The 25,318-nt window shown below is 44.5% G+C and overlaps 1 protein-coding gene across 4 annotated transcripts in view; it reads left to right on the forward strand.

Moving 5' to 3' along the window:
* Positions 1–24,023, forward strand: part of LOC112248237 (acetyl-CoA carboxylase 2-like) — a 57,828-nt gene extending 33,805 nt beyond the window's left edge. For 3 of the 4 annotated variants that reach the window (XM_042320388.1, XM_024417093.2, XM_024417094.2), the window contains exons 19-53: positions 1,144–1,290; positions 1,577–1,765; positions 2,052–2,152; positions 2,252–2,340; positions 2,456–2,580; positions 4,626–4,739; positions 4,929–5,042; positions 5,143–5,232; positions 5,338–5,456; positions 7,415–7,438; positions 8,066–8,206; positions 8,339–8,438; positions 8,744–8,851; positions 9,010–9,066; positions 9,654–9,695; positions 9,824–10,039; positions 10,344–10,499; positions 13,262–13,465; positions 13,755–13,910; positions 14,027–14,149; positions 14,289–14,558; positions 14,992–15,089; positions 15,226–15,346; positions 15,507–15,617; positions 16,103–16,246; positions 16,549–16,669; positions 16,852–16,948; positions 17,284–17,380; positions 19,231–19,366; positions 19,702–19,879; positions 20,052–20,164; positions 20,439–20,593; positions 21,006–21,176; positions 21,410–21,546; positions 21,672–24,023. In XM_042320388.1, coding sequence (XP_042176322.1) covers positions 1,144–1,290; positions 1,577–1,765; positions 2,052–2,152; positions 2,252–2,340; positions 2,456–2,580; positions 4,626–4,739; positions 4,929–5,042; positions 5,143–5,232; positions 5,338–5,456; positions 7,415–7,438; positions 8,066–8,206; positions 8,339–8,438; positions 8,744–8,851; positions 9,010–9,066; positions 9,654–9,695; positions 9,824–10,039; positions 10,344–10,499; positions 13,262–13,465; positions 13,755–13,910; positions 14,027–14,149; positions 14,289–14,558; positions 14,992–15,089; positions 15,226–15,346; positions 15,507–15,617; positions 16,103–16,246; positions 16,549–16,669; positions 16,852–16,948; positions 17,284–17,380; positions 19,231–19,366; positions 19,702–19,879; positions 20,052–20,164; positions 20,439–20,593; positions 21,006–21,176; positions 21,410–21,546; positions 21,672–21,798 — 4,491 coding nt within the window. In that variant the 3' untranslated portion in view covers positions 21,799–24,023. The remainder of the gene's footprint in view (positions 1–1,143; positions 1,291–1,576; positions 1,766–2,051; positions 2,153–2,251; positions 2,341–2,455; positions 2,581–4,625; positions 4,740–4,928; positions 5,043–5,142; positions 5,233–5,337; positions 5,457–7,414; positions 7,439–8,065; positions 8,207–8,338; positions 8,439–8,743; positions 8,852–9,009; positions 9,067–9,653; positions 9,696–9,823; positions 10,040–10,343; positions 10,500–13,261; positions 13,466–13,754; positions 13,911–14,026; positions 14,150–14,288; positions 14,559–14,991; positions 15,090–15,225; positions 15,347–15,506; positions 15,618–16,102; positions 16,247–16,548; positions 16,670–16,851; positions 16,949–17,283; positions 17,381–19,230; positions 19,367–19,701; positions 19,880–20,051; positions 20,165–20,438; positions 20,594–21,005; positions 21,177–21,409; positions 21,547–21,671) is intronic. The other variant, XM_042320390.1, reaches the window with a different exon arrangement.
* Positions 24,024–25,318: the final 1,295 nt, after the last annotated feature.

Genomic DNA, 25,318 nt, shown 5'->3' on the forward strand with positions numbered 1-25,318 from the left:
CACCAAAGCACCCCCAGACCACCACATTGCCTCCACTATGCTTGACAGATGGTGTCAAGCATTCCTCCAGCATCTGTTCTTTTTTTCTGCATCTCACGAATGTTCTTCTTTGTGACCCGAACCTCAAACTTAGATTTGTCTGTCCATAACACTTTTTTCCAATCTTCCTCTGTCCAGTGTCTGTGTTCTTTTGCCCATATTTTTATTGGCCAGTCTGAGATATGGCTTTTTCTTTGCAACTCTGCCTAGAAGGCCAGCATCCCGGAGTCGCCTCTTCACAGTTGACGTTGAGACTGGTGTTTTGCGTGTTGTATTTAATGAAGCTGCCAGTTGAGGACTTGTGAAGCGTCTGTTTCTCAAATTAGACACTCTAATGTACTTGTCCTCTTGCTCAGTTGTGCACCGGGGCCTACCACTTCTCTTTCTATTGTGGTTAGAACCAGTTTGTGCTGTTCTGTGAAGGGAGAAGTAGACAGCCTTGTACGAGATCTTCAGTTTCTAGAGCAATTTCTCGCATGAAATAGCCTTAATTTCTCAAAACAGGAATAAACTGACGAGTTTCAGAAGAAAGTTCTTTGTTTCTGGCCATTTGGAGCCTTTAATCGATCCCTCAAATGCTGATGCTCCAGATACTCAACTATTCTAAAGAAGGACAGTTTTATTGCTTCTTTAATTAGCCCAACAGCTTTCAGCTGTGCTAACATAATTGCATGATCAATTAGCCTTTTAAAATTATAAACTTGGGTTAGCTAACACAACGTGCCATTGGAACACAGGAGTGATGGTTGCTGATAATGGGCCTCTGTTCTGTAGATATTCCATTAAAAATCAGCCGTTTCCAGCTACAATAGTCATTTACAACATTAACAATGTCTACACTGTATTACTGATCAATTTTTTGTTATTTTAATGGACAAAAAATGTGCTTTTCTTTCAAAAACAAGGATTTTCTAAGTGACCCAAAACTTGTGAACGGTAGTGTACATCATGTAAATCACACGCTTTCACATAGGCATGGACAACAACCCACCTACACAACAGTCCCATCAGTCAGCCAGTCAATAGCAGGGATGATGCAGTGGTCAGTCACACATTTGGAGGCTGGTTTATATCTGAATCTCTGTCTTCCTGTGGATCTCTTAGGTGGAGCTGAACACGGCCTCTCTCCCAGCCCAGCAGCCGCTGCCCATCGTGGGGGAGAAGCTCCACCAGGTCTTCCACATGGTCCTGGAGAACCTGGTCAAGGTTATGGATGGCTACTGCCTCACCGAGCCCTACTTCAGCAACAAGGTATGGGCCTCCACCTACTGCAGCGCTGCATATACCAATAGAGGGGTCGCAAGGTTCCAGGTCGACATTATTATCGTAGTCAAGCAGATTATCAGATCACATGCCCCAAAGAAGTGTTTTATCTTCTCCGGAACCACGTAAATCTTGTCAGATTGTTATGAAGACAAGTTGGAATGTGGGCAATTGCATCCCTTGTGCACACTGTAGAATGGGAATGTTGATTGAGCTGTGAGACAAGGGTGTGATATAAGGGTGTGATGACAGTATGTTCCCCCCACCACTTCAGGTGAAGCTCTGGGTGGGCTCCCTGATGAAGACCCTGCGGGACCCCTCGCTTCCCCTGCTGGAGCTGAAGGAGATCATGACCAGCGTGTCCAGCCGTATCCCGCCCGGTGTGGAGAAGGCCATCCGCAAAGTCATGGCCCAGTACGCCAGCAACATCACCTCGGTGCTCTGCCAGTTCCCCAGCCAAAGGGTGAGTGACTTAGCCTGGAATCCTAACTGATATGCTCCGTCTGACCATTCTCACTTCGCCAAAGTGAGTGGCCTCTGAGTACCTTAGTAGCAGGTTGGTCCCCAGATCTTTTTGTGCTGTCTTGCCAACTCTTACAGTCATTGTCAGGCACCATACAATCGCCACCACATGATCAGACTTGGGACTGGGAATTGAATAAATGCACAGTGAACTGCATCCACCTCTCAACTAATGAAGTGAATCCTTCTACAGTACGCCTACTGAATTTGTTCCCCCTCCATTTTAGATTGCCTGTATCCTGGACAGCCATGCGGCCACCTTACAGAGGAAGGCTGACCGGGAAGTGTTCTTCATGAACACTCAGAGTATCGTCCAGCTGGTGCAGAGGTCACACTTCTCTTATTTCACATCTGAATCATCACTCCATAACAGACATGACTTCAGATATATGATGTTTGAGTGGATTGTGATATGAATGTGTCACAGGTACCGCAGTGGAATCCGGGGTTACATGAAGTCTGTGGTGCTTGATCTGCTCAACCGTTACCTTCAGGTTGAAATGCAGTTCCAGCAAGGTGATTGGTGTTTCACTGTGGATATAATCAAGACATAGACTGTATCCTGCAGTTATATGTTATTTTATATTGTGGTGATACATGGTATTCCAATATTTTTTCATTTTGTGAACAGCTCACTACGACAAGTGTGTGATCAACCTGAGGGAGCAGTACAAGCCTGACATGACCCCTGTGCTGGAGAGCATCTTTTCTCACGCCCAAGTATCCAAAAAGAACATCCTGGTTACTATGCTTATTGTAAGAATACTTTCTCAACTTAACACCCACAGCTCCACCTCCACTTGATGAAGAACAAGTGAAGCTTAAACATCAATTCAGCCTCAATCTTTATAAAGGAAGATGCATTGCGCAAATGTTTATGCTATATCGGAGGGGTCAACCAACACAACCTGCAAGCTGTTCTCTGCTTGACTTTGTCATTGGTCATTGAAACCCAGCCTGGCCTCATAGACTAGACGTAGCATAGTAAATGTAAATCCGGGACACTCAAATTATAGTGAACAAAAATATAATGAACAAAAATATAAACGCAACATGCAACAATTTCAAAGATTTTACTGAGTTACAGTTCATTTAAGGAAATCAGTCAATTGAAATAAATTCATTAGGCCCTAATCTATTGATTTCACATGACTGGGAATACAGATATGCATCTGTTGGTCACAGATGCCTTAAAAAAAACAAAAGTAGGGGTGTGGATCAGAAAACCAGTCAGATGCAGCGTGATGCATCTCCTTCGCATAAAGTTGATCAGGCTGTTGATTGTGGAATGTCCCACTCCTGTTCCATGACTGTGTGAAGTTGCTGGATATTGGTTGGAACCGGAACATGCTGTCGTACACGTTGATCCAGAGCATTCCAAACATGCTCAATGGGTGACCTGTCTGGTGAGTATGCAGGCCATGGATGCAGGCCATGGAAGAACTGGGACATTTTCACCTTCCAGGAATTGTGTACAGCTCCTTGCGTCATGTAGTCGTGCATTATCATGCTGAAACATGAAGTGATGGGGGATGAATGGCACGACAATGGGCATCCGGTATCTCTGTGCATTCAAATTGCCGTTGATAATATGCAATTGTGCTTGTTGTCCGTAGTTTATGTCGTCCAAAACCATAACCCCACCACCACCATGGGGCACTCTGTTCACAATGTTGACATCAGCAAACCGCTCACCCACACAACGCCATACATGTGGTCTGCGGTTGTGAGGCCGGTTGGATGTACGGCCAAATTTTCTAAAACAATGTTGGAGGCAGCTAATGGTAGAGAAATTAATATTACATTTTCTGGCAACAGCTCTGGTGGACATTCCTGCAGTCAGCATGCCAATTGCAGGGTCCCTCAAAACTTGAGACGTGTGGCATTGTGACAAAACTGCTAATTTTTAGTGGCCTTTTATTGTCCCCAGCATAAACCTGTGTAATGATCATGCTTTTTGGTCAGCTACTTGATATGCCACACCTGTCAGGTGGATGAAATATCTTGGCAAAGAGAAATTCTCACTGACAGCGATGCAAACAAATTTGTGCACAAACTTTGAGCAAAATAAGCTTTTTGTCCATATGGAAGATTTCTGGGATCTTTTATTTCAGCTCATGAAACATCAAATCAAAATCACATTTTATTTGTCACATACACATGGTTAGCAGATGATAATGTGAATGTAGCGAAATGCTTGTGGGACCAACACTTTGCATGTTGCGTTTCTATTTTTGTTCATTGTAGTATGATATGTTACATTTGGTATGGTTACTTAAGGCAAAAACGAAAGTAGGGTGGTTGGTCGGGGTGGAGGGGTGAGCTTATAACTGGGGGGTGGGCGTATAACGCAAATGTCTAGTAACCCAAAGGTTACTAGTATTTAGGTTACTAGTATCTAGTATTTAGTACTTTAGTATTTTAGCTAATTAGCAACTTTTTAACTACTTTGCAACTACTTAACATGTTAGTTAACCCTTCCCCTGAATTGTAATTCGTGACATATCATACAAAATGGATGATGGACATCCACAAATGAATACATACCATAAGAAATGTAAAATATCATACTAAATCGAGTGTCTCGGATTTACATACAGAATAATACAAAATGCTCTGAGACCAGGTTCTGAAACCACACCTGTCTTTATAATACATATAATACAAAATGATTATTGTAATAATTTTCAGTGAACCTGCAATGCAGTTTTCCTACATATGTAGTTTGTTGTATTGGGGCCATGTTTTACGTCTCTCTAATGCTAATAGGGAGTGGGTTGTGTATCCCTGGTGATGTTTAGGATCAGCTGTGTGGCCGGGACCCCACCGTAACAGACGAGCTGATGGCCATCCTGAACGAGCTCACACAGCTCAACAAGATGGAGAACTCAAAGGTGGCTCTGCGTGCCAGACAGGTATTTTTCGCAACTGTTTGTACTGAATGACGTTTTCCCACAATGGAGTGTACTGTTCTTCATCATTCTAAGACTTCAGTCAGACTGGTAAGACCTTGGTCAGATAAGATGATAGATGTTATTCACTTAGATAGGCAGTTTAGTAGCTACAAAACAACAGATATTAATGGACAAGTGTGTATTTTGCAGGTTTTGATAGCTTCCCATCTGCCCTCTTATGAACTGAGGCACAACCAGGTGGAGTCCATCTTTCTGTCTGCCATTGACATATATGGCCACCAGTTCTGCCCAGAGAACCTGAAGGTGAGCATCATATTTTCTGCGTTGTATGCAAAACAGCATTTTTTTGTTGTTGTTGACTTACACAACATCTAAAGGATAATATTGCTTTTCCCCTCGGCAGAAACTCATCCTGTCTGAGACCACCATCTTCGATGTTTTGCCCAATTTCTTCTACCATTCTAACCGGGTGGTGTGCATGGCTGCCTTGGAGGTGAGCATAGTGAACAGCATATAAACCGGATTTGGCTTCATCCTGATGGCGTCATTTCGCTAAAATTCTCCCTTATGTTCTCTTCCCGCTTTCCCCTCCCTATAGGTGTACGTACGCAGAGGCTACATTGCTTATGAGCTGAACAGCCTCCAGCATCGCCAGTTGCAGGACGGGACGTGTGCTGTAGACTTCCAGTTCATGTTGCCGTCGTCCCACCCCAACAGGTACCCAGCCAACGGCAGACACCAGTTCTCTGCCAGCATCATAAAGCAGCTCTACACCAAACTCTCTACCCTATCTCCCAACTATGGAATTCACATCATTTTGACCGTTGCAACATACAATAAAAGGCTTCCATAGCTGCCAGGTATAAGGCATCCATAGCTGCCAGGTACAAGGCATCCATAGCTGCCAGGTACAAGGCTTCCATAGCTGCCAGGTACAAGGCTTCCATAGCTGCCAGGTACAAGGCTTCCATAGCTGCCAGGTACAAGGCTTCCATAGCTGCCAGGTACAAGGCTTCCATAGCTGCCAGGTACAAGGCAAGGCATCCATAGCAGGTGCCAGGTACAAGGCATCCATAGCTGCCAGGTACAAGGCATCCATAGCTGCCAGGTACAAGGCATCCATAGCTGCCAGGTACAAGGCTTCCATAGCTGCCAGGTTCAAGGCATCCATAGCTGCCAGGTACAAGGCTTCCATAGCTGCCAGGTACAAGGCTTCCATAGCTGCCAGGTACAAGGCTTCCATAGCTGCCAGGTACAAGGCTTCCATAGCTGCCAGGTACAAGGCTTCCATAGCTGCCAGGTACAAGGCTTCCATAGCTGCCAGGTACAAGGCATCCATAGCTGCCAGGTACAAGGCATCCATAGCTGCCAGGTCTTCCCTTGTGCCAAAAAGTGACCAGTAAGAAGTCTGTGAGTTGAGATAGAAGGAACAGGGTGGGTGCAATTTGCCATAAACTGGGGGATTCGAAAATAGACATAGAAATGACAGTTGGTTTACAACACAAAGTTACAACTCTGCCATTATGATAACTGTGTCAAAAGAAAAGTTGTTTGTAGTTAATTCACTATTCACCATGTAAGGCTTTAATTATGTTAAGCTTTGTGAATGGAAATCTATTGTATCTGGTTGATTTTCTTTGGGGGGGTGGTGTATCTTTGTTAACGAATGAGCCAATTGATGTTCAGTCCCTATACTGAGAGCACTAATAAATCCTGTAACCCCTGGTCATGGTACAGTCTGTGTGCTGCTTCCATTTGGGCACAGCAGTACACCCTCTCTGTCCTTCCTCAACCCCCCCCAATTATTTATTTTTTTACCCTTATTTTACTAGGTAAGTTGGCTGAGAACACATTCTCATTTACAGCAACGACCTGGGGAATAGTTACAGGGGAGAGGAGGGGGGTTGAATGAGCCAATTGTAAGATGGGGATGATTAGGTGACTGTGATGGTATGAGGGCCATAATGGGAATTTAGCCAGGACACCAGGGTTGACGGCAATTTCCCCAATCACTGCCCTGGGGCAGATTTTTTTAGACCAGAGGAAAGGGTGCACCCTACTGGCCCTCCAACACCACTTCCAGCAGCATCTGGTCTCCCATCCAGAGATCAGCCAGGACCAACCCTCCTTAGCTTCAGAAGCAAGCTAGCAGTGGGATGCAGGGTGGTATGCCCTTTGGAACAAACCCTCAATATTGTTGTTTTCCCACCGCCACTTTGGGGCAAATAGTAAACTATTGGGATTAACTGCTGTTATATCAGATTGCTTTCACGATGGCAACGCTCCGATTCCACAAACCAGAAAAGGGACTTCAGTTATTGTTTAAAACATGTTTTTTTCTTACAGAGTGTTGCAAATTCTATTTCACTGAAAGCCTGATTGCAGAGGCTTAACTTTTCTCTCTGCTCTCTTACTTTGTCATAAGTCTGGTTTCATGAATGCAACCTGAAAGATCACAATGGATCTCAATCACACACAGTACAGAAATACAATTACCCATAAGCTGCTTTTAACTTTTTAACTTTAAAATCATTTTTCATGGTGATTATTAATGTGTGCAAAGCTAGAGTATGTCATAAAGTGCTTTGAAACTAATAAGAATGCAAGAGGTAAAGGAAGAGCTTTCAGGTGGATCATCCACTGTGAACATTCACCTGCCAATTGTCTGATTTCAGAGGGAGCAGCCCTACTCTGAACAGGTAGATTACAGCTCCTCCTTCCTCCTGCCACACGGTGTCTGGCTCTGTCTGTGTATGTCTCATAGGAATGCATGGCTTTTCCACCTCTTTTTAAAACTGTAAACCTCTGCCAAATGACTTTCTAATGTTGTGTATTGTTTGTCTTAACGTTCATAGAGATAATTAGCTTTTGGGAGGCACATTTAATTTGTCTGACCTACAGTATGCATTGTGCCTTTTAAAACCTTGTGTGATTCCTTTGTGACAAAAAGGGGATTCTGTATTCTACCAGAGGCTGATTTGACCCTCATAGGCCACTGTAGTAATCTGCCCCACCATTTCCAATCAAACACAATCAGCCAATCAGTTCATATTATGAAACGTATTATCAAAGAAAAAAAGTGTCTTGTGAACAAAGATATTGCTGTCTGTTATGCTTTGTGGAAAGACAACAGGTACAGTATGCTGTTGGCATCATGATGTAAACTTGCTGTCAGTTGATCACCAACACCTACACTCATTTGTGTCGATGGTTGTTCACCATGCCTAGTGCTGAAGAAAAGCAGCCCCCAACCTTAACTGAACATTGCTCTCTGTGCCCACCCCAAACCTACCCAGGAGTCACCAGTGTATCCTCCCTCCCCTCAGGGTGGCGATGCCGGTGAACAGCACAGGGCAGTTTGAGATGAGGCGGCAGGGTAGCGAGCTCTTCCTAGAAGGGGCACTCTCTCCCCCCTGTCAGCGCATGGGGGCCATGGTGGCCTTCCAATGTTTTGAAGACTTCAAAAGGTGAAATAACACAGAGAACAACTCTTGAGTGTCAGGTTTGCATGGTAGAAATATGTAGGCTGGGTAATATAGGGTAATACTACGCCTTGTCCTGACCTGACCAGTCTGTCCATCCGCTGGCTGTGTGTGCAGGAACTTTGACGAGGTCATCTCCAGCTTTGCTGACCCGCTCCTGGAGAGCCCGCTGTTCTCCGAGGCCTGCCCCAGCCTCTACGAGGAGGACAACTGCAAGGTGACCATGTGATGGGATCGTGTTACACAGGCTTTACAGACCTTTTGACTCTGGTGGTGTTTGCGAGCCGCCCCCAAGGGATCCCCTAAATGGACCAAAATATCAGACAGAAAATATATACTGTTTGCCTAATACTAATGATTTGTATGTTTATAATATAAGACATTTATATTATTTTGTTATCATCTATGTTAATTAACTGTACATCTCATAGAGTATCTTTAAGAGGATAATTTGGTATATGAGGGGGAAGGCTGAGATTTCTCACTAAGCTGTGATTGATTATTTCCCCTGCGCACCTGCAGAACATGAGGGAGAACCCCATCCATATCATCAATGTGTCCATCAAGTCGGCAGACACAGAGAATGACGATGCCTTGGTCACAGCCTTCGCTGCCTTCGCCCAGTCTAAGGTCAGCAGCACTGTTCATCCCCCCCAAACTCTCTCAGTAACATTATGGATTTCTCTCATAGGGGGGAATCTTAAAGGGGTTCACCCCTTCACTATTATCCCAGTGTCCTATGATTTCTGCACTAGGATTATACTTGATATGATAATTTCTTATTCCAGAAAGTTTTACTCTTTGAGCACGGCATCCGAAGGATCACGTTTTTAGTCGCACAGAGGGTAAGATGCTTCTACATTTGAAATAGCCTCGTACGATCATCCTGATCTCCCAAGCTTCCATTTTGTTGCACGGAATCCATGTAGCAAAACAGAATATAAGCTTGGAGATCAGAATGGTCATACGAGGCTACATTTGAAATTCCCTTTGTTGTTGTTGAATAAAATGGTGAGTTTTACTCTGTCATCTCTTACTATTAACATGCCCGGTCTCAGGTATGGCTACTCTGGTAATCTCTTCGGTCTCCTCGGAATAAATCAGCTTTTAGTTCCTTACAATCTAAACATTTCCCCAACTGTATTTTGTGAATTGTGTGCATGTTGGTATCAATGGGACTGCCTGCTAAAATAAAGGTTACAAAAATTGTTCGGTATCTTATGATTAATGTACAATTAACTTAACATGAACTTACATTAAACTATGGCTAATAAAAGCAGGGTCATATATAAAGATTTTTGCAATGGAAAATTAAAATAATCCTTTCTTATTCGACAATAATAGTCTCCCTGTTTCTGACCCTTTTCTTCTGTTTGGTGCCCTAATGAATACAACCAAGATTGATAACATTTTTCTCTCTGATTTTTACCAGAGGGAATTTCCCAAGTTCTTCACTTTCAGAGCCAGAGACGGGGTAAAAAAACAACATATTTACACAAAATAGTTCTCACAGTAACTGGACATTTGTTATACATGAACAACTTTAAAACACTAGTAAACTATCTCTCTCTAAACACCCCCCACTTCCTCACTCTCTCCCAGTTCCAGGAGGACCGTATCTACAGGAACCTGGAGCCTGCTCTGGCCTTCCAGCTGGAGCTGAACCGCATGCGTAACTTTGACCTGACAGCCGTGCCCTGTGCCAACCACAAGATGCACCTGTACCTGGGCGCCGCCCGTGTGCAGGAGGGTGCCGAGGTCACCGATTACCGCTTCTTCATCCGAGCCATCATCCGCCACTCTGACCTCATCACAAAGGTACAGGGGGGTGGAGTCAACGCCACACAAAGTTAAAGGGATACTTTGGGAATGAGGCCCTTTATCTACTTCCCCAGAGTCAGATGAACTCATGGATACCATTTTTATCTCTGTGGCCAGTATGATTGTAAATAAGATTTTTTTCTTAACTGACTTGCCTAGTTAAAAATAAAGGTTAAATGAAATCCAAATCCCTTTAAAAATACATGTATTGTTTTTGTTCTCTTATATTTAAGATAAATAGTTTGTCTTGCTAATAATGTTTTTATTTCATAGCTCTTGCACCTCTCTCTCTCTCCTCCAGGAAGCATCCTTTGAGTACCTGCAGAATGAGGGCGAGCGTCTTCTCCTGGAGGCCATGGATGAGCTGGAGGTAGCCTTCAGCAACAATAATGTGCGCACTGACTGCAACCACATCTTCCTCAACTTTGTCCCCACCGTCATCATGGACCCCTCCAAGGTCAGTGTGCCTCCTATCTGCGCTGCCGGCTCCTCCATAACGTGCTTAGCTAAGTGATTGACGACAATACTTTTCGTAATATTCCATCTTTATAGGGGCTATGCGAAACTTTTACCTCTGGGGGTGCTCCAGGGCCAAAACAGGTCCTTTAAATGAACACACATATTGCCCAGAAATGACATTATTGGACAGAAAAGAGCACACCTCTCCAGGCCTATGAGCAAAAACATACAACTAAGGATTGTGTGGGTTCATGAATTAAGAAGTGAATGATCTTACATGATGGTGGCCTTAGTTAAAGTGGTAAATGATCTTAGAGCCAACACAGATGCCAAACAGCTCTCTGTCCTTGTACTCTTGGATTTAAGTGCTGCTTTTTCGAGGTGGGTTGGCCTCTTTGGTCTAGTTCTAAATTGGTTTAGGACCTACACCATATATGCAAAAGTATGTGGACACCCCATTCAAATGAGTGGAAATCAGCTATTTCAGCCACACCCATTGCTGACATGTGTATAACATTGAGCACACAGCCATGCAATCTCCATAGCTAAACATTGGAATTAGAATGGCCTTACTGAAGAGCCCAGTGACTTTTAACGTGGAACCGTCATAGGCAGCCACCTTTCCAACAAGTTAGTTCGTCAAATTTCTGCCCTGCTAGAGCTTCCCCAGTCAACTGTAAGTGCTGTTATTGTGAAGTGGAAACATCTAGGAGCAACAACGGATCAGTTGCGAAGTGGTAGGCCACAAAAGCTCACAGAACGGGACCACTGAGTGCTGTAAAAATCGTCTGTCCTCGTTGCAACACTCACTACCGAGTTCCAAACTGCCTCTGGAAGCAATTTCAGCACAAGAACTGTTTGTTGGGAGCTTCATGAAATGGGTTTCCATGGCTGAGCAGCCGCACACAAGCCTAAGATGCACAATGCCAAGCGTCAGCTGGAGTAGTGTAAAGCTCTCCGCCATTGGACTGGAGCAGTGGAAATGCGTTCTCTGGAGTGATGAATCACGCTTCACCAGCTGTCAGTTCGACGGACGTATCTGGGTTTGGCCGATGCCAGGAGAACTCTACCTACCCCAATGCATAGTGCCAACTGTAAAGTTTGGTGAAGGAGGAATAATGAATGGTCTGGGGCTGTTTTTCATGGTTCGGGCTACGCCCCTTAGTTACAGTGAAGGGAAATCGCAACGCTACAGCATACAAAGACATTCTAGACGATTCTGTGCTTCCAACTTTGTGGCAACAGTTTGGGGAAGACCCTTTCCTGTTTCAGTATGAAAATGCCCCTGTGCACAAAGCGAGGTCCAAACATAAATGGTTTGTTGAGATCGGTGTGGATGAACTTGACTGGCCTGCACAGAGCCCTGACCTCAACCCCTTTGTAGACCTTTGGGATGAATTGGAACGCAGACTGCGAGCCAAGCGTAATCGCCCGACCTCACTAATGCTCTTGTGGCTGAATGGAAGCAATTCCCTGCAGCATTGTTCCAACATAAAGTGCAAAGCCTTCCCTGAAGAGTGGAGGCTGTTATAGCAGCAAAGGGGGGACCAACTCCATATTAATTCCCATGATTTTGGATTGAGATGTTTGACGAACAGCTGTCCACATACTTCTGATCATATAGTGTATTTAGGGCAAGAGTTTTTTTTCTCACCCTTTTGGAGTTCCACATGGTCGATTTTTGCATACTGTTCAGTTTATATATGTTACCCCTTGGCAGCGTAATCAGAAAGCACAGGATTGATTTTAACTGCTACGCAGATGATACACAGCTTTACATTTCTGTGCCACCAGACGATTTTAGCTCCACAGTTAAATTAATAGATGGTATTAATGATTTAAATACTTGGATGGCTCACAACTTCCTCCAGCAAAATCAAGACAAGACTGATGTACTTATTATTGGAACCAAAGCACAGAGGGAATCTGGCTGCATGTTTTAATTCACAGGCAATAAAGATCAAACACCAGGTCCAAAAACCTAGGTGTCGTTTTAGACTCAATTTCGAATCACACATTAGGAATGTGACAAATAGCTTTTTACCACCTGAGGACCATTGCCATGGTGCGGCCGTTTCTATCTCAGGCTGATAGAGAGACTCATCCATGCTTTTACTACTGTAATGCTCTCCTGTCTGGTCTACTCAAAAAAGCCGTTGTTCAACTGCAAAACATACAGACTGCTGCAGCAGACTGAGAGCACACATTACACCGCTTTTAAAGTCTCTGCTCTGGCTGCCTGTGAGTTTTAGAATACATTTTAAGATTCTTCTGTTGGTTTTTAAATCAATCGACAATTGTGCATCCCAATACATATTAGACATGATTTTAAGTTATGTACCCAGTAGGTCCCTCAGGTCCTCTGGCACTGGCCTTTTAACTATCCCAAAGCCCAGGACCAAGAGGCATGGAGAGGCAGCCATTAGTTATTATCCCCCCAGCCTCTGGAATAACCTGCCATAGAACCTGATGGGAGCCAAAACTGTGGAAATATCTAAAAGAGATCTTGAAACACCTTTTTAGCTTTATTTTTCCTCAGGGTGCTTTATAGTCTTTCAGTTTTTATTGTTATGCTTTTGTTTATATCCTCTTATGTTTGTTGTGTAGTAAATATTTCAGTTTTCCTGTATTGTTTTTTTCCTGTGAAGCGCATTGCATTCATCTGAAATGTGCTGTATAAATACAGCTTGACATGTGTATATGAACTATACTGAATGTGTTGCCTCTCTGTGTCCTCTCTCTCCCCCTTCCCCCTTTTAGATTGAGGAGTCAGTGCACTCCATGGTGATGCGTTACGGTAGTAGGCTGTGGAAGCTCCGGGTGCTCCAGGCTGAGTTGAAGATCAACATTCGGCTGACGCCCACCGGGACCGCCATCCCCATCCACCTGTTCCTCACCAATGAGTCAGGCTACAACCTGGACATCAGCCTATATAAGGAAGTCACAGACCCCTCAACAGGACAGGTAGGTCAGATCAGGAAGAGCACTATAAACCGGATCGGCTCACTTGCTTACCGGTGCTACAGGAAATTGCCACTCACATTCAGTGTGCACAGATTGGTATACACTGCACAGCCAGAGAAATGGTGTTGAATAAGCAGTGCAGGACTAAAGATTCTACAATTATTAAAGGTTTCATAGGGCATTCATGAAGACTAGATGCTTCACAAATCATTGATAAGAACTTTCTTTTTAAGTTTCTCTATCATTTCAAAGCTATGAGCTGCTGCTGACCTCCGTCTCCGATCTCTAGATCATGTTCCAGTCATACGAGGACAAGCAGGGCCCTCTGCACGGCATGCTTATCAACCATCCCTATGTCACCAAGGACCTGCTGCAGTACAAGCGCTTCCAGGCTCAGACCCTGGGCACCACCTACGTCTACGACTTCCCTGAAATGTTCCGACAGGTGGGGTCCCTCTCTCTCTCTCTCTACCTCTCACTGTAAAAGTTTTTTTTACCCTTGATCCTTCCTCTGTTTAAGCTGTGCAGACTGTATTTCTTTTTAACCCATGTGTCTCATAGGCCCTCTTTAAGCTGTGGGGTCCGGGTGACAGTTACCCTAAAGACGTGCTGATGTGCACTGAGCTGGTGCTGGACCCGCAGGACCGACTGGTGCAGATGAACCGCCTGCCTGGAGACAACCAGGTAGGACACGTCATGCTCAAGTGGATTGGAAGGAACTGAAGCAAAGATAAGCAGGACCCTATTTATTTTAAATCCCCTATGTTGTCCCAAAACCACATGGCAATCGCATATACCCTTCTTCACTCTCTCTCCCTCCCAGGTGGGAATGGTAGCCTTCCGGATGCGAATGAAGACGCCCGAGTATCCCGAGAGCCGCGACATCATCGTCATCTGCAACGACATCACCTATATGATTGGCTCGTTCGGGCCCCAGGAAGACCTGCTGTTCCTGCTGGCGTCTGAGCTGGCCCGGGACGAGGGCATTCCACGTATCTACATCTCAGCCAACAGCGGGGCGCGTATTGGCCTGGCCGAGGAGATACGACACATGTTCCAGGTGGCCTGGATCGACCCCCAGGACCCTTACAAGGTGGCTTACCACCAGGCACTACTTACCAGTAGACTCTATGCCAGACCATTTAGCTATTGACGCACTCAACTCAATAGTCATTCTAAAAGGTCTTTGGGTGCAGGGTTGAAACTTGTAAGGGCATAACCATGCTGGTAAAGGGGGGGAAAACACACTTGCTGGAAATACTCATTCAAAATGTAAATAATTTGTTGCAGTAGAGGTTATGGCAATCAAACATGTTCCTTTTCTGACTTAACGGTATTCCTTCCCTCCACATGTGCTGGTGGCATGGTCTACTATGTTGGACAAACAGAATTGTGATCAGAACAGTGGTGGGTGGGGCATAATGTAATCACTATCAGCCTCTACACAGTCATGCCCTGTCGCTGTCACTGTGTGAGCCCTCTTCCTTTGGACTGATGACTGTTTGTTTTATTGTGTCCACCTGTAGGGTTTCAAGTATCTGTACCTGACGCCCCAGGACTACACCCGCATCAGCTCCACCAACGCTGTCCACTGCCACCATGTGGAGGAGGGAGGGGAGTCCAGGTAGGACACACCCCCTTCACCTGGGGCTAGTCACCCCTTTATCAAATAGCACAGCTTACACACACATTTTGTTATCCCAGAGATTCGCTGACTCACTCTCCTCTCACTCTCTCCCATCCCATTGACTGGGCTCCAGGTACGTTATCACTGATATCATAGGGACCGAGGAGGGACTGGGGGTGGAGAACCTGAGGGGATCAGGCACCATCGCCGGGGAGACATCCCTGGCCTACGATGAGATCATCACCATCAGCATGGTCAGGAGGAGACGTCACATCACCACAACAGACACACGCGCACGCAAACCGCGCACGCGCACACACACGTCTCTTCGTCTGGGGTTAGATATCCCAGGTGGTTAGGCCTACCATGCCTCATAGCTTATGTTAAAACCATGTTATGTCCTGGTTACTGCAGGTGACGTGCCGTGCCATTGGGATTGGGGCCTATCTGGTGCGTCTGGGGCAGAGGGTCATCCAGGTGGAGAACTCCCACATCATCCTGACTGGGGCTGGAGCCCTCAACAAGGTATGCCTCTGTCCTGTCTAAGACTTTTCCAAGAAGTGAACACAGGTCCACTATTAGGATAACATAATGGTAATTTGAGACCATATCAGCAGTGGACTGAAAAGGAATATATCAAAATATGTTTTTAGCTAAAATACCCCTTTAAAGAAGAATCGTATTTCATAAATAGTGAAACTATAACTTAAAAAAAAAAACTACTTTAAATAACCATTAATGCCTTCTGCTTATCAACCACTTGGACGGCAGGTTGCCTAGTGGTTAGATTGTTGGGCCAGTAGCCCCACTGTTCCCCGGGCCGCAAAGAAGTGGATGTTGATTATGGCAGCCCCCCCGCACCTCTCTGATTAAGTTGAATGCATTCAGTTGTACAACTGACTAGGTATCCGCCTTTCCCTGTTGCGCAGCATGCGAACCGGATGAATATAATCCACTGGATATGTGGTGTTTTTTCAGTTTCGTTGACAGTGGAGCTGTTTTCATTGCAGGTCCTGGGCCGAGAGGTGTACACCTCCAACAACCAGCTGGGAGGCGTCCAGATCATGCACAATAATGGCGTAACACACAGCACGGTGCCTGACGACTTCGAGGGCGTTTTCACCATCCTGCAGTGGCTCTCCTTTATGCCAAAGGTACATTCTAAGAAGAGAAAGAACATCCTAGCCTGATCCCAGATCTGTGTCTATATTCATAAAGCTTTTCCCGAGTAGTAGTGCTGATCTAGGATCAGGTCCCCCCTGTTCATATAATCAGATTCATTATGATCTAACAGGCAAAACTAATCCTAGATCAGCAGTTATACTCTGAGACGCCAAGTTGGCAAGACCGCACAAATAGATCTGGGACCAGGCAAAATATGTCCGGTAAGAGGTCGAACTCAGCCGACCAACCCCCAGATAGAAGATCTCAGAACATTGTTCTACTCTGGTTTCAGAACAAGCACTCTCCGGTGCCGGTGATCCCACCCAAGGACCCAGTGGAGAGGGAGATTGAGTTCACCCCCACCAAGGCTCCCTATGACCCCCGCTGGCTACTGGCCGGGAGGCCCCACCCCAGTAAGACACACTCTGCAGAATACATAACCCTCTTAACTCTGCCCAGATTCTATTTCCCCATGGATATATCACTATCATTTTGATTCCACGGCGTAGTGTACTGTATTTTGAATCGAACCAAAAATGCAGTACACTTTACATATTAATGTGGACGACTAAATCAACTCTGTTTGTGTGTTTAGCTGTGAAAGGAGCCTGGCAGAGTGGATTCTGTGACCATGGCTCCTTCATGGAGGTGCTGGGATCTTGGGCCCAGACAGTAGTGGTAGGCAGAGCCAGGTACGCATATACGCACAATAGCAACTTGTAATCCTAGAATTCTGTGATAGAAATGCTTACAGAAGACATACGAGTAAAACTTAACGTCTGCAGGCACAATGCATTATGATGAAATTCTAATGCATTTGAATCCTTACTAAATACCAGCCATTTTGAGTCAGTAGAAAACGTTTGCTACATAGAGAGAGACATTTGAAGTGTTATAATATGACATTATAAAGGTCCATACATGTTGACAATATGTAAAGCATCATACCTACAGGATATGGAACCCCTGAGATGTTAGTGCTCGGAACATAAATTAACAACTAACTTGTAACAAAAAAACATCACAGGTTAGGAGGGATTCCTATTGGTGTCATCGCAGTGGAAACACGCAGCGTTGAGGTGGCTATCCCGGCCGATCCAGCCAACTTGGACTCTGAGGCCAGAGTGAGTGGCTTAGTGTCCACATTGTACACTGAGTGTACAGAACATTAGGAACACCTGCTCTTTCCATGACATAGACCGACCAGGTGAAAGCTATCATTCCTTATAGATGTCACTTGTTAAATCCACTTCAATCAGTGTGTAGATGAAGGGGAGAAGACAGGTTAAAGAAGGATTTTTAAGCCTTGAGATAATTGAGACATGGATTGTGTATGTGTACCATTCAGAGGGTGAATGGGCAAGACAAAAGATTTAAGGGTCTTTGAACGGGGTATGGTAGTAGGTGCCAGGCTCACCGGTTTGAGTGTGTCAAGAACTGCACCGCTGCTGGGTTTTTAATGCTCAACCGTTTCCAATGTGTATCAAGAAGGGTCCACCACTCAAAGGACACCCTGCCAACACGACACAACTGTGGGAAGCATTGGCGTCAATATGGGTCAGCATCCCTGTGTAATGCTTTCTACACATTGTAGTCCATACCCAGAATAATTGAGGCTGTTCTGAGGGCAAAGGGGGGTGCAACTCAATGTTAGGAAGGTGTTCAAGTTTTAATGTCACATGCACAAGTACAGTGAAATGCCTTTCTTGCAATCTCAAAACCCAACAATGGAATAAACAATAACAATGTATTACTAGAAAAAAACACGAGAAATAAGAATAGGAAATATGTTATATACAATAAAGTAAGTAAGTAAGCACTTTATATACAGGAAATATTTTTTAAAGTCAGTTCCAATACCATATTTACATGTGCAGGGATACTGGAGTGATGGAGGTAGATATGTTTAGGGGTAAGGTGACAGGGATACTGGAGTGATGGAGGTAGATATGTATAGAGGTAAGGTAACAGGGACACTGGAGTGATGGAGGTAGATATGTATAGAGGTAAGGTGACAGGGATACTGGAGTGATGGAGGTAGATATGTATTAGAGGTAAGGTGACAGGGATACTGGAGTGATGGAGGTAGATATGTATAGAGGTAAGGTGACAGGCATACTGGAGTGATAGAGGTAGATATGTATAGAGGTAAGGTGACAGGGATACTGGAGTGATGGAGGTAGATATGTATTAGAGGTAAGGTGACAGGGATACTGGAGTGATGGAGGTAGATATGTATAGAGGTAAGGTGACAGGGATACTGGAGTGATGGAGGTAGATATGTATAGAGGTAAGGTGACAGGGATACTGGAGTGATGGAGGTAGATATGTATAGAGGTAAGGTGACCGGGATACTGGAGTGATGAAGGTAGATATGTATAGGGGTAAGGTGACTAGGCAACAGGATAGAAGATAAACAGAGTAGCAGCAGCTTGTATGTGAGTGGGTGTCCGAGTGTTTAGAGGCTATGTGAGTGTGCACAGAGACTGAATTGAATTGAATTAAAAGATCAATAAAGATACATTTTTATCAGTCATATTGCTTGGGGATAGAAGCTGTTCAAGAGCCTGTTGGTGTCAGACTTGGTGTCAGACGTGGTAGACCGGTACCGCTTTTCATGCGGCAGCAGAGAAAATTGTCTATGGCTTGGGTGGTTGGAGTCTTTGACGATTTTCCGGGCCTTCTTTTCAAGCCGCCTGATATAGAGGTCCTGGATGGCAGGGAGCTCAGCCTCAGTGATGTACTGTCCGCACAACCCTCTGTTTTGTACACCTAGTGTATGTTGTGTCCTTTAATGATTACGTAATGGACCTGCTTGTGTCATATGCCAAGGGGACCTGTTTGTAAGCCGTCATTAATAAAGTTTTGATGCCTTCGATCATTTAGAAAAGAAATACATGATCTGACAAGGTAACACAGACTGAAATGACAGCTACACCAGAGTGTAATATCTCTCTCTGTGCGTTCCTCTCAGCTGGTGCAACAGGCTGGCCAGGTGTGGTTCCCGGACTCAGCCTTTAAGACGGCCCAGGCCATCCGTGACTTCAACCGCGAGCGGCTGCCTCTGATGGTGTTCGCCAACTGGAGAGGCTTCTCCGGGGGAATGAAAGGTACAGACTGGCAGACCTGGGTTCAAATACAACATAAAATCATTTCAAATACTGTATCTGTGCCTGATTGAGCTTGCCTGTTTTAAGGGAACCAATAGAAACGTCTAGAAAAGTGCAAAGAATGCCCATCTGGCAGATTAAAGTAAAGCTCAAAATATTTAAAACATTTCAAATAGTATTTGAACCCAGGTCTGGTACTGACTGGAACAATAACTGCCACTAAAACACCCCAGCATTTAAAGAATAAAATAAAACCATAACTGCACGTCCGTTTCTCTCAGCATTTATAGAATAAAATAAAACCACAAGTGCAAGTCCGTTTCTCTCTCTCTTAGACATGTACGACCAGGTGCTGAAGTTCGGTGCCTACATCGTAGATGGCCTGCGGGAGTTTCGCCAGCCCGTGTTGATCTACATCCCGCCGCACGCCGAGCTGAGAGGGGGATCCTGGGTAGTGATCGACCCCACCATCAACCCTCTGTGCATGGAGCTCTACGCAGACAAGGAGAGCAGGTGGGCCTTTTTACATTTACACAGGAGAGAAGCTTCCCTGCATTGTGAATGAGTTGCTCTCTCACTCTCTCTTTCTCTCTCTCTTCATCTTTACCCTCCCCTTATCTTCCCTCTCCCCCTCTCCTCTTCTCTCTCTCTCTGTCTGTCTCTGTCTCTCACTCTCCCTGTCCAGGGGTGGTGTGCTCGAGGCAGAGGGCACTGTTGAGATTAAGTATCGCAGGAAAGACCTGTTGAAGACCATGCGCCGAATCGACTCAGTCTACGCCGTTCTGGCTGAAAAGCTTGGTAAACTCTTACAACAGTACCTGTAGTTTCACCCATATCTACAATAGGCATTATGGTTTTTTTTTCATTAGCATTATAACAATTGTTGAAGTTTTGGCATGTTTAGAGTAAAAGGAGTATGTCAACTATTAAAAAAAACAACTGGGTCATTAGGCACCAAACAAAAATAATCAGACTGAAGCAGGATAAGACTACCTGGATTTGTCCAATAAGAAACAAACATTTTCTGCTTTCCATTGGAGACACTGGCTGATAAATCCTCTTGACTGACCAGGTACACCCGAGCTGACGGACAAACAGCGGCGGGACCTGGAGGCCAAGCTGAGTGCCAGAGAGGAGTTCCTACTGCCCATTTACCACCAGGTGGCAGTGCAGTTTGTGGACCTCCACGACACTCCTGGTAGGATGCAGGAGAAGGGCGCCATCACGGTAAGAATCAACTTTCCTCTCTGTATTTTCAACAACACTTTCTGTGTTTTGATAGTCAATCAAACAAGAGAAGGTCCCAGAGCCAACACTGCAAAGCAAAATAAAGTTGAAGGAAACTACAAGTGGAGCACATGGGCTGGCAGGAGATGCATGTGTCATGGCCAGTCCTATTCTCTGTACCTGCAATGGGACAGGGGCATTAGTGTCCCTCCCTCTCACTCTATTGTCTGTGTAACCCGGGGGTGGTCTGTGTAACCCGGGGGTGGTCTGTGTAACCCGGGGGTGGTCTGTGTAACCCGGGGTGGTCTGTGTAACCCGGGGGTGGTCTGTGTAACCCGGGGCTGGTCTGTGTAACCCGGGGCTGGTCTGTGTAACCCGGGGCTGGTCTGTGTAACCCGGGGGTCACATGCAGGACATCCTGGACTGGAAGAATGTGCGGAGCTTCTTCTACTGGCGTCTGCGGCGCCTCCTGCTGGAGGGCGTGGTGAAGTGTGAGGTCCTGCAGGCCAACCCAGAGCTGAGTGACGGACACATCCAGTCCATGCTGCGCCGCTGGTTTGTGGAGACTGAGGGAACAGTCCAGGTATGGACGTCACAACTTAATGTCTCCGTTCATGTCATACAAGTGGTGTTATGCTATTATAGTGTAGTAGCCCTGTCTGAAACATGTCCTAATTGTCACCCTCTGACCATAAGGAGTTATTTTTGATCCAATGTTTAAGATGTTGGGTTACTGCGTGGGAAACACAATCTATTTAACTACAATCCATTGTGTGGAGAAGTGTTTTAGAGTGAGATTCTGTGCCTCATTTCCAGGCGTACCTTTGGGACCACAACAAAGCGGTGGTGGAGTGGCTGGAGAAACATTTGACCAAAGAGGACGGCACACGATCAGCCATCAGAGAGAACATCAAGTACCTGAAGAGGGACCACGCCTTAAAACACATCCGCAGGTACACGCACGCGCGTGTGTACGCGCGTGTGTGCGCGCGCATGCACTTGAATGTACTGTGTGTATATATATGCTGGCAACTACCAGTAATCCTATTGTGTATACATACTGTGTTTGTTATTCTAGCCTGGTGCAGGCCAATCCGGAGTTGACCATGGACTGCATCATCCACATGAGCCAGACCATCACTCCGTCCCAGAGGGCCAAGATTTCCCACCTGCTGGCCACGATGGACGGCACGGCCCCCAGTTAAACTCCAGGTCTGAGCTGAGCTGCCTAACGCCTTACAGAAGACATCTATGTAGTTGTCCCATACGAGAGAGTCTAGAGAAGTAGACGTGTGGACCCTAGGGCCAGCATCTTCTCCAGTGCATCCTACTTTCTGTTGTAATCAGGTGAGCCAATAAAGCTAAGACTAAAGCTTGTCTTATTCTCAGGGTTAGGGCTAGTTAGTGCTACTCACACACTGTAACCAGGCACAGCAGAGATTCACCCTGCCACTGCACATTTACTACATGCTGTGATTGGACATGTTTAGGATGTTCCAAGCAGGCCTGGGTTCAAATACTATCTCAGATCATTTCCAATACTGTATTTGAGCTTGCCTGTTCCAATGGAAACAATAGAAATTGATCAAAGGTACAAACCACACCCACCTGACACTACAGGCAGGCAAAAAAATGGTCTGGTTCCATGTAGCGGTTGACATTGCTGTGATCAGAGGGAACCGCCACTACTCACTGGCATTTCAAATGCACATTATCAATAGGATGGGAAAACCCATATATTTAAAAAATGTAACATCTAAAAACATTCATTGAATGGATTGAACCATGGGCCTTTTTGTCAGCATTCTAATAAAGATTCTCATTGCTATCCTTTGAATGTACGGCATACTGTACGAAGGGGAATGTTCTTTTTTCTTTCCCTAATTAAACCAAAGGTTAGTTTTTAGGTCAGTGTCGTCTTTAAAAGCCTAACTGTGTGCAATTTGAAAGTCAGGTAAAAGCTTTTTTTGTACTTAACGTTACCACCCGGTGTTTATTCTTGTACCCTTGAATTTCTTTCTTTTATTATTGGTGTTTGACTGAATTAGAAATACACCTGTGTTTTTCCTGAGTCATTTCATTTGTATTTTTTTGTTGTCAATTGCTAAGTTTCCATCCAATTGGCGACAGATTTTCATGCTAATATTCTAAAATTAGCATAAAAACAATATGTGCATTTTCCCACCAGAGGTGTGTTTCCATCAAATTGACTTGGTGCGGATAAAAGGCTGTGCGTGATGAGGTATGCACAAAAAAATGACTTTTGCTGTTAAATTCCCATTTACCGAATTTCAATTTTAAAAAACATGTTAAATGGGTTTCTGTCGGATTTTCAACTTTACTGATGGTTTTAACACATTTTTTTTGTTTTATATAGCGAATGTGCTCATTCAGGTCGAATCATTTGCGTGCTAGCCAACAACTCGCAGATATACAGTGCAGGTAGGCTAGCCTACATGATGAGATTATCATGGACAAAAGAGTGAGATCATTTTGATTTGTCAAACGGCAGCCAAGCTTTGATCATCATGTCACCAGAATAAGACCCTCAATATTTATTGGAAAGGAGCATCAAGCTCATCACCGTGCACTTTCACCACCCTGTGAAGTTCATCATCATTCATCTGTAGCCTAATTAACTGCATGCTTTCCCAACCAGTCTAGTGGGAGGACCACACAACATGTCATCGCGTGACTCCAAGTTTATGATGGTTATTATAGCAATATTTTCGCATAAAGGCATTTTCACCGCCATTTCTCACATAATACATTTTACAGACACAAAAATAACCCACCTGATAACAACCCACCTTATAATAACCCACCTGATAATAACCCCGTATTTTGATTTGTCGACATTTGTGAAGTTTACCTACAAATTTGCATCAGGCCTGTTGTCACCTTTCTTATCCAACATGTACTTTACTCGCATAAAAAGGTTGGATGGAAACCTGGTTATTGATGGTGTGTACATGGTGTGTAGTCTGGCTGAACAATCTAAATGCCACTAGATAAATTCACACCCATAGTACTTGTATGGTGCTCATTTGGAACAAATGGACACCTAAAGAAGAAGATGATTTATGCTATCTTTCTGTATGTGATATGAATACTTGTACATGTTTTCATTGTGTTTAATAGAGTTCTGATTGTTTCTTAAACTCAGGTGAACAGGGGCAGACAACGGTGCAATGGATAAATGTTGCCTTCAACAAAATATCAGATATCCATTTGAAATTGTGTTAATAATATATATAAAATATCTGCTATTTTGTGTACGTAACCCTAATAAGAGGTAAAGTAAATAAATGTAATGAATCTATTTTCAGCACAAAACTGAAACTGATTTACCCATTGTGATTTTATTGTTTTTCTGTCATTTTAAAGTACATGTAGCCTGACAGTCATAAAAAATCACTTCAATGATGAATTCAGAATTTGACTAATTTTAGCATATTTTCCAATGCTGACCTGTTTTGGAATGTATGGGTAAATACTGTTTAAGAAACGAAAGCTTTTCTGTGGAGATAGAAGGGATTTGAAACATACAAATATATACAGTAAACCGTGTTTGATAAATTCCTCCCTTTCTCCAATATAAATAAAACATCACAGTAATACTTCCTAAGATGATACAGACAACAGATAAAGAACAGGGAACTTAACAGTATCATGGTAAGGCTTACTAACACAGGAATGCCAATGGTACAATAACTAGCAGATGGTAAGTTAGTAGTTGGTGTACTACAGGGTAGCACAGCTTCTTGAGTCTTTGCTTGGCAAAGCTCCACCAGAGATGTCCGTATATTTTTGTCAATTTTCTCCTAATTTGAGTTTCCCTCTTAGCCGCCATTGGTTACTCCTCTTGCTTACAGTACACAGTCCCTTCGGAAAGTATTCCCACCCCTTGACTTTTTCTACATTTTGTTACGTTATAGCCTAATTCTAAAATGTATTAAATATATTTTTTTTTCCAGCAATCTACACTCAATACCCCATAATGACAAAGCGAAAACATATTTTTTTGCAAATGTATAGAAAAACAGAAATACCTTATTTACATAAGTATTAAGACCTTTTGCTATGAGACTTGAAATTGAGCTCAGGTGCATCCTGTTTCCATTAATCATCCTTGAGATTCCACCTGTGGTAAATTCAATTGATTGGACATGATTTGGAAAGGCACACACCTGTCTATACAAGGTCCCACAGTTGACAGTGCATGTCAGAGCCAAAAACGAGCCATGAGGTCGAAGGAATTGTCCGTAGAGCTCCGAGACAGGATAGTGTTGAGGTACAGAACTGGAGAAGGGTACCAGAACATGTCTGCAGCATTGAAGATCCCCAAGAACACAGTGGCCTCCATCATTCTTAAATGGAAGAAGTTTGGAACCACCAAGATTATTCCTAGAGCTGGCCGCCCGCCTAAACTGAGCAATCGGGGGAGAAGGGCCTTGGTCAGGGAGGTGACCAAGAACCCAATAGTCACTCTGACAGAGCTCTAGAGTTCCTCTGTGGAGATGGGGAGAACCTTCCAGAAGGACAACCATCTCTGCAGGACTCCACTAATCAGGCCTTTATGGTAGAGTGGCCAGACGGAAGCCACTTCTCAGTGAAATGGCACATGACAGCCCGCTTGGAGTTTACCAAAAGGCACCTAAAGTCTCTCAACAAGATTGTCTGGTCTGATGAAACCAAGATTGGCCTGAATGCCAAGCGTCACGT

Source organism: Oncorhynchus tshawytscha, linkage group LG04, assembly GCF_018296145.1.
Source record: "Oncorhynchus tshawytscha isolate Ot180627B linkage group LG04, Otsh_v2.0, whole genome shotgun sequence".
Lineage (NCBI taxonomy): Eukaryota > Metazoa > Chordata > Actinopteri > Salmoniformes > Salmonidae > Oncorhynchus > Oncorhynchus tshawytscha.